This window comes from Manis pentadactyla, chromosome 7 (assembly GCF_030020395.1).
Source record: "Manis pentadactyla isolate mManPen7 chromosome 7, mManPen7.hap1, whole genome shotgun sequence".
Taxonomy (NCBI): Eukaryota; Metazoa; Chordata; class Mammalia; order Pholidota; family Manidae; genus Manis; species Manis pentadactyla.
In genome coordinates this window covers 76,044,554-76,057,644 of record NC_080025.1, presented here as the reverse complement: position 1 = coordinate 76,057,644, position 13,091 = coordinate 76,044,554, and the positions used below count along the sequence as shown (strand labels likewise).

At 37.6% G+C, this 13,091-nt stretch overlaps 1 protein-coding gene and 1 pseudogene across 6 annotated transcripts in view; both read right to left on the bottom strand.

The window, feature by feature from the left end:
- ANKIB1 (ankyrin repeat and IBR domain containing 1) overlaps nt 1-13,091 on the bottom strand; it is a 163,939-nt gene that overhangs the window by 12,254 nt on the left and 138,594 nt on the right. For all 6 annotated transcript variants that reach the window (XM_057504515.1, XM_057504516.1, XM_036879245.2 and 3 more), the window contains 4 exons: nt 8,473-8,603; nt 1,549-1,683; nt 531-617; nt 378-444 (listed from right to left, as the gene is read on the bottom strand). In XM_057504515.1, the coding sequence (XP_057360498.1) occupies nt 378-444; nt 531-617; nt 1,549-1,683; nt 8,473-8,603 (420 nt within the window). The remainder of the gene's footprint in view (nt 1-377; nt 445-530; nt 618-1,548; nt 1,684-8,472; nt 8,604-13,091) is intronic.
- LOC118909100 (phosphatidylinositol 3,4,5-trisphosphate 3-phosphatase TPTE2-like) lies at nt 1,692-5,043 on the bottom strand (annotated as a pseudogene).

Genomic DNA, 13,091 nt, shown 5'->3' with positions numbered 1-13,091 from the left:
TCATTCCATCAGGCACTCTGCTAAACCATCTCAAGAATCTTTGGGAATTTAGTCAAATGACAACTTGGTGGTATGTGAACCTTGTTCTTTGACTAGGTCAGGAATGCCGTTTAGGGCCCATCTGCTTTTTCCAATATTGTAGAGCATGAGCAGTGGTACAGTAAGAGCAAAACTATGATGCATGTTTATTTGCTGGCAGCACAGGCTGCATTAAGAGGAGCAGATGAGGTAAGCCAATGGAAAAATCTCATCACAGAGGCCTCAAATGCCAATACCCTCTGGGCTTCAGGGGATTCCAAACAGTACCTACCAATTAAGTGACATAGGCATGGAAGGCTATTTTATATTAATTATCACACATACCACATATAACTTACTTTCTTTGAGAGCTCTACTCAATTGTTCCATCTTCTCTTTGGCTGTTTTAAGAAGACGTTGTTCTAACTAAAGGAACAGAAATAAATGAGTTGTGTCAATCTTTTTACTCACAACAGTATAATTCCATGCCTTTGAAATGATTTGGAACATACCTGATAGCTATGCTCATGGTTTTTAAATCTTGTGTAATAGTGCATAAATCTGTCAAGTTCCTGAAATCGTTTGTGTTTTTTCTCAGCCTAGAAAACAAAAGTCCATAAATGACATTTATGAATAAATGTACTAGCTTTTAAAATTGGTTTCTTTTTGATCACTTAAAAATGTTATTAGTAATAGATAAATGCATACAGATTTATTATTCTATTGAGAGAGAAAAATAAACAATACATTTTAAGGCTCCCAGAATAAAGTCTTGCATTTGTTTTCTCTGTGACAAATCATGATTGAACAATCTCAGAGTGTAAGGCAAAGATGCCTCTCAAGACCTATGCTTATCAGATTTTCAATGTTTCATTATATTGCTCATTGATATGGACTGAACTATGTCCCTTGAAAATTTATGTTGAAACCTTAGCCCCTAATGTGACTGTATTTGGAGACAGGGCTGTGGGGTGATAAGAGTTAAGCAAGGTAATTAGGGTGGGGCCCTAGAGGGACAGAGCTTAAGTGCTGTTCTAAGAAGAGGAAGAGACAGCTCTCCCCATCTGTCAACCATGTGAGGACACAGCAAAAAGACAGCTATCTGCAGGACAAGAAGACATCATCACCAGAAACCAAATAGACAGGAATCTTGATCTTGCAATTCCTAGTCAACAGAACTGTAAAAAATAAATTCCTGTTGTTTAAGCCACTCAAATCTATAGTATTTTGTTATGACAGCTAGGCAAACTAGACTACGATGCTTATTATATTCCATAACATAATACTGTATGTTAAAATTGTTTTTAAGTCATTAGAGGCACGCTGAGATACATAAGACTTTTCTTATCTCCACCAAAATCCAAAGAGGAAAAAAAATCATCTCAAATTTATAGAGCTATTTTATTTAAACTAAAGGCTACTCTAAAGTGTATTCAAATTAATGCCTCATTATGATGAAGATAGGAAAAGAAATGCAAAATACTTCCAGTGCGGTAGGTGGCTTAGCTTGGCATAAACATTTCTCTTTACCTCCACAGTCATTTCCTTGGACTGCTCCTCCACATGCTGGATTACTTCATAGCGAGTACATCTGTAATAACCTCCTGTGGAAGAACTATGTTTTTTCCATTCTTCTAGGCAAATCCAGCAAAAGTCATACTTGCACTTCAAAAGAAAACATATATGCAAACATCTCCCCATGTTAATATGCAAATTATTTTCTGATTTCTAGTCAACCAATTTACAGAGATTAAACAATCCTGGCTGTGTGACCAGGTACAAATCTTCTTAAAGACAAGCCTTCTTTTTCATGTTTCCTCTGGTGGCGATCTTATCTGCACTATGTGAAGATGTGGGGGTAGTTTAAAATTATTGCTTATAGGAATAAATTAAAATGTAAATCATAGTATTATAAAGTAATCTCAAGGAATCTTTAAAGATATCAATAGGATACTCTTTCAAATAATAAAAACAGACACTGACAAATATTTCATTTTTCAAGAGCATGGAGGTATTCTCCCTTTTGAGATTTAAAGTTCCACCAGTCTATTTGAAAACTTCTGGCTTTGATAAATGGGTTTTTAAACTGGGAACAAACTTAAAAGGTGTCTAAGTAGAATAGCTGCCATAAATTTTCTCATTTTTTAAAAATTTCACTTTCTTAATTCCCATAACTAGCAAAGAATGCCAACATTGAGCATTCTAGTGTAAATATACATACTTTTCTTATGCTTACGGATTTTGAGTCAGAAAGATCTTCCTATTCCAAGTCTTTGTTTCCTCTGGTACTTTGCTGGTTTATATTATTTTTAAGAAAACATTTCTATCATTGAGCTGTTCAGGATTTATCTGGGTATACAGTATGAATTCAACTTTATTTTTTCCACACAGCTGCCCAGTTGTCTCAATACCATTACTGAACAACAGTCCATGTTTCTCTACTGCTTGGAGAAACCTCCTTTACCACATACTAAATTCCCATATATCTATGACAATTTTCTTTGCTTTCTTTCTATTCTGTTTCATTGACCTGTGCCAGCACCATGCTATTTTAATTACTGATCCTTTATGATATGGCTATTTGACATGGCTAGTTCCTTTTCACTGTTCTTTCTCAGAATTTTCTTAGCTATTCTTGCTTTTTTCCAAATGAACTTTTGAATTGGCTCATCTAGATGCAGATCTAGATAAAAATCTGTTGGTATTTCTGATGGAATCCTTTTTTAATTTTTAAAATCTTGTATGCATTTAATAGGTTTCCAAAAATCATATGTACATGTGTGTAAACAAGGATGCTAGCGGGGAATTAGGTTCAGAAGATACAAGGAAGTAGTAGGGATTGTGAGGAACATGACTCTGTCCTAGAAGAGGGACGGCACTTAATTAGGTATCAGCTATGACTCCATCAAAATAGATCTCAACCGCAAACTCTGGATGGTACATTTTCCATGTTTTGAGTTTAGGGAGATTATCCAAATCATTTTTTGGAAGATATAATGAGCTTTTTTATTGTGAGTACTTTTACTGGAGGGAGAGTCCATTTGTAAATAATTTTTACATCTGCAAAATAGCCAACATAACTGCTCGGGGGAGGAGTTTCTACCCCCTGAAATTTAGTGCTGGTGTTGCTATCTGTTCGTCATTCTCCAAAGTAATAAGGGCTGTCCTCTGCAGTTTTAAATATTTCACTGGCAGTAAGGCAGGCAGACACCATTGTTCCAGTTCTGCCTTTGCCTCCCTTACAGTGAATCACAACGATATTTTCATTATCTTGAGCCATCCATTCATCTACTTCCTTAGTGAATGCCAGCATCTCACTCAGAGAGGGGACATTGTGATCATTAATCATTATTCGATGGATCCTATTATGGAAATACTTAGGATCATAACCTCCTTCACTGCACAGACTGTAGACCTGGTAGTGGTTTAGATGTGTGGTATCCAGGAATTGTACAACTTTATAGGATGGGATTCCTATAAAAAGATGCTTTTCCAGAAGATGGGAATGACATGGCAATAATACGTTCAGTAATGTAAGTGAGATCTAAACCCATCCTTCTTGTATCGCCATTTATTTCCTGAAATTATCCTTCTGGACAGCATTTCAAGATGTCTTTTTTGATAAGCCAGATGAAAAACTCTTATCAGAATTATAAGGCATAGAAGTTGAAATAAAATTGCCAGTCTGGGAATATCTTTAAGAACCTTAAAGTCATAAAAAATATAAATAATATCAACCAGTAGAGTTACAATAATGACAGCATCTAACAAGTTAAGTGTATCAGAAAAATAAGATCATATTTCTTTTACAAACACTCAAAGAAGAACATCCATTAAAAAAAAAAAAGCAATCACTAAAGAAATGGAATGAAATCCCAAAAGAATATACATTGTGTTATCAGTGGCAATTAGGTCTGTAATGATGAGGGACAAATCCACAAAGTTCAGCAAAACTCCAAATATTCTGAGTGTGAAAGATGATACAATTAAGTGCACAGTCCTCTTATTCACACTATCACATTAATTAGGAAAATCGATGTCTTCATCACCATCATCAAGCTTGGAAAGTTGTTCTACTTTACTGTAATTCATGGCTCTAACACAGATTACTTTTTCCAGCTCACATGAGTCAGAGTCTGTCTGCCCTGGAGATTCCCTCTGAGGATAGTGCTGTCAAATCACTCAGCAGAGAGTTTTCATTGATGATGTCCTTACTGGTTGCTGATGTGAACTCATTCCAGTCAGAACTACTATAGACATTTTGGCTAGAAGACACAGCAAAGGCTTTTAGAGCCTTCTTATCTTAATATGAATTAGGAAAATTGATGCCTTCGTCACCATCATCAGGCTTGGAAAGTTGTTCTATTTACTTTCGTTGGCGACTCCATCGGAGATTACTGATGTCAATTCATCTACATCATTCCCCTTGTTCTCACTGTTGTCAGAGGACCCTTAAGTGGTGCCCATAACTTTATTCTTTTTTGACACATGAACCAGAGTTATAAAGGGTCCTTTAATCTCTGCATGGTATTGTTTTATGGCTGAATTTAATCTAGAATTAATCTGTAAATAGTCTTTACAGGTGAACAGGAACACCAGCTCACGCTCAGTGAGAGTAGGTATTCCAAGCTCTGAGGCTTCTGCCTTCTTTTGTTTCAGATAAGTGGGCCCAAGAACCAGGACAGGCCAAGGGAGAGACGGATTTCTGGGATCCCCTGCACTCTGCAAGGCCAGGATCCGCTTACCTGATGCTCCTACTGAGTCAGTACTGGCGTTAAGAACTCTGTGTCCATGGCAACGCCAAACAAGATTCCAGGTGGTCCTGAGATTATAGTAGATCAGGGAATACAATACACTTGGTTCCAGATGGCAGACTTAAAAAGACACCGTTCTCCTTAAGATGGGGGTGGGGTGCCAAGATCAAAGATCCCAGGGTAATCTCAGAGCAGACTGTCCAGCCTGTTAGTTTTTCTCTGGCATCCAAAGGTGGGGATGCTTCTCAAATACTCTGATTCTGAAGGTTACACATTGAACTTTTGGCTTTCCCTGTCCCGCTGGCTTGGCGCATGGGCCGCTCTCCTTGGAAGCAAGTCCCGGTGGGACTGCGCACACCCGGCTGGAGGGGGCTGTGGGCCAAGGCCGCAGCAGCCACAGGCTTGCTCAGCTCGGAGCTGCCCACAGCACCTTCCACTGCGGGCCTCACATCTCCAGAGGTGCGCGTGGCCTCGCGGAGTCAGACTGCCACTCACCAAGCCCCGACGGCAGGTCCTACGGGGGCTCAGTGCATAGCAGTCAGAGCGGCTACTACGAGGCTTCTATAGCCGCCGAGTTGCCGCACAAGGCTGCGGTGCATCCCTTCTGAGGAGGCGGCCGGTGGGACGCCGGCGGCCTGGATGCCTAATTCAAAACAGGTTCCCCCCATGAGTATCTGAAATTCAGTCATTCTTTTAAATAAATGATCAAAACTAGAGGCTTGGTGAGGTTAGGTATTTTGCCCTAAGCCACATATCCTTAGTAGCAAAGCTGGGAATCAAACTCAGATCTACCTGACATCAAGTAATAGGATTTCCCCCACTGCAGGTCCATGCCTGAAATTCCACCAGGCAGTTTTCCCAGGCCCTGTCATTAGAATGTAAGTGGTTCTGGAATGTTCCTACCTTAAGCCATCCTCAGCCAACACCTAAAGGCAAGCAGGAGGGAAGGACAGCAGAAGTGGGTGTGGAGCCTCCCGCAAAGAGGTGAAAGGGTGAAAGGAAATGAGGGATACATTTCCAGCTTTCCCAATCTGTCAGCCTCAGAGATGGAGTTGGACGTTGAGCCTCCTGAAAATGCCTTGTGGGAAAGAGCTCTTCAGCACCCCTCTTCTGAGAGAGTACAGTTTTCTGTTCTGGAGGCTGGAAGTCCAAGATGAAGGTGATGGCAAATTTGGTTCCTGGTGAGAGCCACCTTCCTGGCTTGCAGATAACTGCCTCCTTGCTGTGCTGTGACGCCCGAAGGGAACGGCTCCTCTGACGAGGGACCCAGCAGCAAAGATTGGAAAAGTGTCAGAGTCAAGGCCAGCAGGCAGCCAGCAGCCATCTTCGCGACCTAAAATCAATCCCGCTTCCCTCCTCAGCCGGGGAAAGGAGCGCTCTGGAGCTGCCGGAGAAGAGCAGGCTCTGCGTGGACCTCGGCGGCCAGAAGGCTAGCGTGCCGGGTGGGGCGCAACTGGCACGGAGGGTTGGTGTGGGGGGAGGTCGGGGGGGCGGCGGGGGCGTAGCCCCGAATCTTTCCATTTGTCATTTTTTGTGTCCTATGGATAGGATCTTACAATTATCTTTATATAAGTCTTGTACATTTCTTAAGTTTCTTTTCTAGTTAAATGAGGTTTTCTCTTTCAGTATTTATTCTATCTCGATATTGTTGGTACACATCAAGGCATTTACTTGTCTAGTCCTTCACAAATATGTACTTAATAAATTGTGGACTTGTATCAAGGTCATGACAGTCTGCAAGTTGTTTTGTTGCCTGGTGTAAGAAAATTTTGTGCCTGATTTAATACAAGTACCCTTCAGTATAGCTTTATTGATCTCTCAAAATTAGTGGCAAAACTTTCTACAAAATAGCCAAATTTTATATTCTATGGTAAGAAAAATACAGAACTTTAATCATTTTTATTTTTTAGTTACAGCATACAGTTTTACAGAGTCAGATGAAGAAAATTACTGTGATTTAAGATGTGTAAGAATTCAAAAATTTAAGTAGTCTCCTGAAAGTTAACTAAAGGGAAATGAATAGTGATAGTGTTTTTAAAAATAAATGAATTTATTTTTATTGGGCGAAATTAGTGATTCTTTTAAAAATGTTTGATTCCAGAAAGCAAAAACTGTTTACTGAATTTTAATCAACACTGAGGCATTAATAAAGGTACGATTTAGCCATTGTATTAGAGCATGGATTCAATTACCCATGACCTGTATTATCTACCTTTACATAAAAAAAATCTCTACAGCCATGAAGTTTTCCTGTAGCAAGATTATTACTTTTCAGATGTTTTCTATGTTGTGAGAGTTATTTGTCAGTTTTTGTTCAATGCAAATACTTTAGATAGTATATTAAATAAGACCACATTTACGGATTATGAAATAAATGTTTCTTTTAATGCAACAGAAGCTTAAGCAAAATCTGTTTAAATTACCTTACATCATTAACCTGATTAATTCATGAACATTCATTCATTCATTCATTCAATACATATTCATCAATTACTTACTACTGGTATGTGCTGTGAAGAAAATAAAAGTAATGCTGGATACTAACTCCCTCTTTATCAGTAGCCCAACCACTGATTTTTATGCTAAACCTGTATTTCTTCACACATACATGTAGCCTGAATCAGAGTCCCAAGAAAAAATTAATACAGATGTTGGAGATAAGACCACAAATAGATGAAATAATTTTGGCCTGACCAAGTGAGCTAATAAGCACTTTTGAGCAATTTGGTCAGAATATTGTTTTATGTTTTTCTTCTTCCCTCTTAAGAAATCATTACTGTTCACTAAGCCAATTCATTTATGTTAATTCTATAGTAATAAAGCACATAAAAATAATCTGGTAACTACCATTATATTTTAAGTCATAATAACAATGATAATTAGCTTCAAGTGTGAAAATCAAGTGACACTTAGAAAATACTGATATATTTCATTGGAATCTTCTTAACTCTGAGTTTCACAACCTAAATTAGAAAAATTACATTGTCCTCTCAATAATTTTAAATAACTTATTTTTATAAGGCATGGATTAATACAATTAACCTAATTCTAGAATATTTGTCTAAGATACGGTAGTTTCTTTGTACACAAGTCAGGAGTAGCCTTTTAACAGTAATTATTTATGTGGCTTTTTTTCAGCTAAGTTGATCTTAATTGGCATTTTCATTTTCAATACTGTAATGAAGTACTTATTTAATTGATGATCTAATTAATAGACCTAAAGTCTGCCCCCTAACTTTGAGTCCTTTTATTATATAGACATCTATATATAGACACCAAGATTTAGATTTGGACTTAGGGGTATTAATTACCTGAGACCTGACTTGGGCCTCAAGTCTAAGATATGTGTTCCAAAGCCAGCTTTGTAAGAGATCTATATGAAGTAGAACCTTATTATTTAATATTATTATTTGTATATACACAAAACTCTCTCAGGACTTCACTAGGGGAGGTGACAATCAGGAAGGATTCAAGTATTTCTAATCTTCTGACCAAATACCACTGAATCCTTAACTTTATTGTTAACATTAACTATGAGCATAAATTTTAGCAATATAAATCAATACTTATGTTATTGAACAAAGAATGTAGAATACAATCTCCTAGAATCCATCTGCAATCCAAAAAGATTTTTATGCTGTAACATTTCTTCTTTGGATTAACAATCAAATTAAGATTCTAAATGCAAAAAATGTCTTACCTTAGCACACTGCATGTGATTGCATCCCTCATTCTTCTGTATTGGAGACTTACAGTTAGCACAAGGTTTGGAGTTAGTTAACAACCAGAGACAATTGGCAGCATCCTCATAAGCTTCGCTAACTCCTACCACTTTGGGATATTAGACACAAACACAAAAATAAATGACTTAGTGTATAACCTCAGGGAAAAACATTTCAAAGTTTTCTTTGCAGGCTGTCTCTCAATTTTAATCATATATTTATTTTCCTATTAGGATCTATGGCAAAGTTATAAAACTGCTTCATTCTGATAGCATGATTAGAGGATAAGGAGTTGTATTCCAAAATCACAATTTATGAAACCTGGTTTAAAGGAGATTTCTTTTAAAGTTGTGTCCAAATAAACTACGGAAGAAAAAACCAAAGTTAAAAAAAAAAAAAAAAGCAAATGTCATCTGTTTAAAACTATTGTTTCAAAGAAAATTACAGAACGAATGGTTACTTTAGACAGTTCTTAAAGAGATCAGTTGCAAACATAATTATCAGAAACTTCAACATAGTAAACACCATAAAAACTAGAGTACATTGAAATAGACCTTTTTTAGCCATGATTATTTTGATAAACTAAAAATGAGTCCAATGTGACATGTCTAAAGTTAAACTTATCATTTCCCTCAAAACTGGTCCTTTCTCTATCCCCTATCCTGGTAAGTGACAGGATCATCTACCCATAGTCAATCTAGGAAGACCATGATCTTGGAAACCCTCCTCTTTCCCTCACCTACCACATCCCATTGATTCTACCTCTTTCTCTTTCAAACCTGTCTCCTCTCCATTCCTGCTTCTTACTGTTTTAGCTATGATTCTCCAAGCCTCTTGCCTAGATCACTGAAACACAGAAAACCAACCTATCTCCCCAGATCCTTCTTCCCACACTCAAACCCTATATTTGTACAATGATCTTTTTAAAATATACATCTTTAAATCTTTTCATTGTTTCCCACTGATTACAACTGACTACAAGATACAATCAAATTGCTTCAGCAAAGTGTACAAAGCTCTTTGTGATCTGGCCACTGTCTACTTGGCAAGCTTCTCCCAAGCTGTATACCACCACAACAACCTGTTAGTCTTTATTATTTTAAAATTCAATTTATTCTACCTTAATTTGAGATCTGCAGTCCTAAGAATGCCATGGTTCTTGAAGATTCTTAATTTTACATTTTATATTCTACAACTGCCCCATTCCTGTCCCCCCTTTCCCCAGTGGAGAGAGGCCTAGAGAGGGTTCTGAATGCTCATTTAAAAATAGTTTTTTCCTACAAGAACATTAGTAATTCAGTTTGTTTTGTTTTCTAGTTACAAATGCACAGGGAAGTGCTACCTTTTCTTTGCTGAAAGAAATGCCCCAAATTGCTCTGGAATCATTCGAAGTGGCCTCCAATCAAGGCCCTAATTACATACAGACACTCTCATAAGAGTGGGGTAAGGGGCTAGCCCTGATGTTGAAAGCAGAGGAGAAATCAGACTCTAATTTAGAGTTTTGAAGTTTTAAAGGAAAAATTACCCCAGATATAAATCCCTGGAGAGGGAAGGGAGATAAGAATTTGGGCTGACTGATCCCTGGGAAGTGGTTCTGTGTATTACCTGGAGGAGCTGAGCACTAGAAGCAGCCCTCTGTTGGAGCCCAGTGGTGCAGGAGTGGGGCTGTCTTGTAAGAACCCCAAATGCCTACCTATTTGAGTCTGTGTCAACAACAGAACAGCAGCTACTGCTCAACTGCAAAGCACTGGTTTTCATTTCCACATAGCAAAGAGTAACAATAGCAGCAAGGATCTGGTCAGACTCCACTCCAGTTCTAAACCCACTTGGGAAAAAGTGACTTTATTAGGGTGTTGCTACAGAGAATTCTCAGATAATTTGGTGGAGAATAAGCATTTCAGAAGGGACTGACTATACTTATGGCTAATAAGGTCAAGCTGTGGAGTAATGCCATTTATAAAAGGTCTTGTTATAAAACCTAATCATGAAGTACAATGTCTAATTTTTGTTTAATAGTGGCCTTTCTCCTCCCTTCAGATCAACACTATTTTTAGCTCAGAGGCTCTAACATATTCTTATGACCTCTATTGTCTATTGTTACGGTAAATAAAGCACAAAGCCATTAAAACAAAGTGGCAATGTGGCCTGCAACATAACAATTTCCCACCCTTGGAGAGAACGCTAGTTGTTAACTGCATTCCAGAGGACTCTATGAAGTAAATCATGGTCAGAAAATAACCCAACGATTATCACCAAAAGACTTGTGCTAGAAAAAAATACCTTTACTTCCAGTTCTCTGAAAACGCTCATTTTGTACAACTGCCCTTTGTACATACTTTTCATATACATACTGCAGATATGCAGTAACTTATTTCCCTCCAATCGACCTGGTGAGTCTTCTTCACCTCTATTGACTTCCAAACTCTCCCTTTCATTTACATGCCTATTGTAGCCTGATCTTCTTTCCTTAATAATGTAGTGTGCTTTAATCTCCTTGTAAAAAATATAATCTTTATTTAGTCAAGCATTAAAGTATAACAATCTTGGAACTTTTAGTAGAATCAATATGTATACAAGTGAAAACAGTTAAGGACTGAATTCTTAAAAAGACTATTTGAATCCCATTCAATAATTTATTTATTGAGTATGCTTATTTATTATGTATTAAGAAAAAATTGGTCTGAAAATTGTATAAATTAACCATCATTACACAAAAATATAATCATTCCTGCTTCCTGCTCTGATTAGACACAACAGAGACAGGTTCAGTGCTGAAAAACAGTATTTGAATCTTTAGATGGAATTAATTCTTTGACTAGACCTCAGTATATTTTCTAATACTTTGTCTAATTAATTAGATTTTATTATTCCTTTTGAATCTTGTAATTCAAAGACTGGAAAATTAGGCATAAGGCAGCAAAGAATCTCATGACTCTATAAACTCAGCTGAGAAGGCTTATGCTGAAGATATGTGACTATGATCCAAATTAGTATGTAAATTCAATATAGCATTAAATCATACTTTTCTTTTCTGGAATGTTATTTTTATATATATTTAATGATGTTTTGCTTAAGTATTATAGTTGGCCTGCTGTTGTTTGCTTTAAGTCTCTCCCTAATTCTCGTAAACTTAAGTGGCCATATATATTAACCTTCTGGTCACCACCTTTCACTCTGGGGGAAAGTGAGAAAACTCCTTGGTTTTCCTCAGTAACTGGAAACCCTGCAGTCTTGGCTTTGGCTCCTCTGATAGACCACTTCTCAGGTGTCCTCAGTATCTTGCCTCCTATCAAGTAATCTAAAGTCTCTTCACCTTTCTGAATTAAAAGCCCATTTGAGGGTGAGCTTCAGTTTTAAATTTGAGGTCTCCCTGTCTCTGGCCATGAGAATAAACCATGTATTCACCACGCACATCATTTTCTAGTTCCCATACTTCTCCTCTCTCCTCATTATCACATACAAAGATATTCTGTCACAGTCCCACCAATAATCTGTACTTACTAGCCAGGTCATTCTCCTTCCCCTTTCCCTACTAAAAATTTATCTGTGGGTATGGGAAATGACTGATCCAATTTTAGAATGACAAGGGGTAACTAAAAATAATCACCCATTTCAAAATACTTGCTTTATCTCTCAAATCAGACACTTCTGACCACTTTTCCACTCAAGAATTAAATAATAAACTGTACTAATTTTTTGTCTTCTAGACAGCTAGTAAGCACACTAGATTTATAACGTAACTACATCTTCTTAATTCTCCTGTATACACCTGAACTATCCCATCTGGACTGCTTCTGTCTTGTTTAATCAAGCCCCCACATCCTCTCACATGGTCATCTGAAGTTGTCTCCAAAACAGTGTTCTTACCTAGTGTCTTGATAGTCCCTAATTCATCATCCACACTTCTGCCTGAGTGATCTTTCTAAGTAAGCATCTTCAGTTATCACTGTCCGACTCAAAACTCCTTTTCAGTGTCTCAAGATAAAGTCAGACCTCCCGGCACTGCATAAACCCCCATCCCACCGCCTTATTTGGACTTCTGCTTGATAGTCTCGCCTCTCACTGCACCTTCCTCTGCACTGGCTTTACTGAATTATCTGGAGTCCTTGAATATGCCATGCTGTTTCATAGCCGTACTTCACCCTAACCCTAGAATGCCCCTCCTGTTCTTGTTTGTGTGAAGAACATCTATTAACTTTCTAGACACACCTTATATATCAATTCTTTTATAAAGCTTTTCTTCACCCTCTCCTAGAGATAACTTATCTCCTACTTCTTCGTTCCTCCCTCCTTCACGATGTACCACAGACACACTGTTCTCTCACAGCATTTATGATATTTTTTTCCTTAGTTTTGTATATAGCTGTTTCCATCTCTAAAATGTAAATGTACCACAGACACACTGTTCTCTCACAGCATTTATGATATTTTTTTCCTTAGTTTTGTATATAGCTGTTTCCATCTCTAAAATGTAAATTTCAAGAGCATAGAGGGCATCTTATTTCTGTATCCTAACAAAATTCCACTCAGCAAATACAAAATTGGTCATGAAGGTACTATTTAAAAGCAACAAGTTACTCTTAAGTTGGCTCAGCAT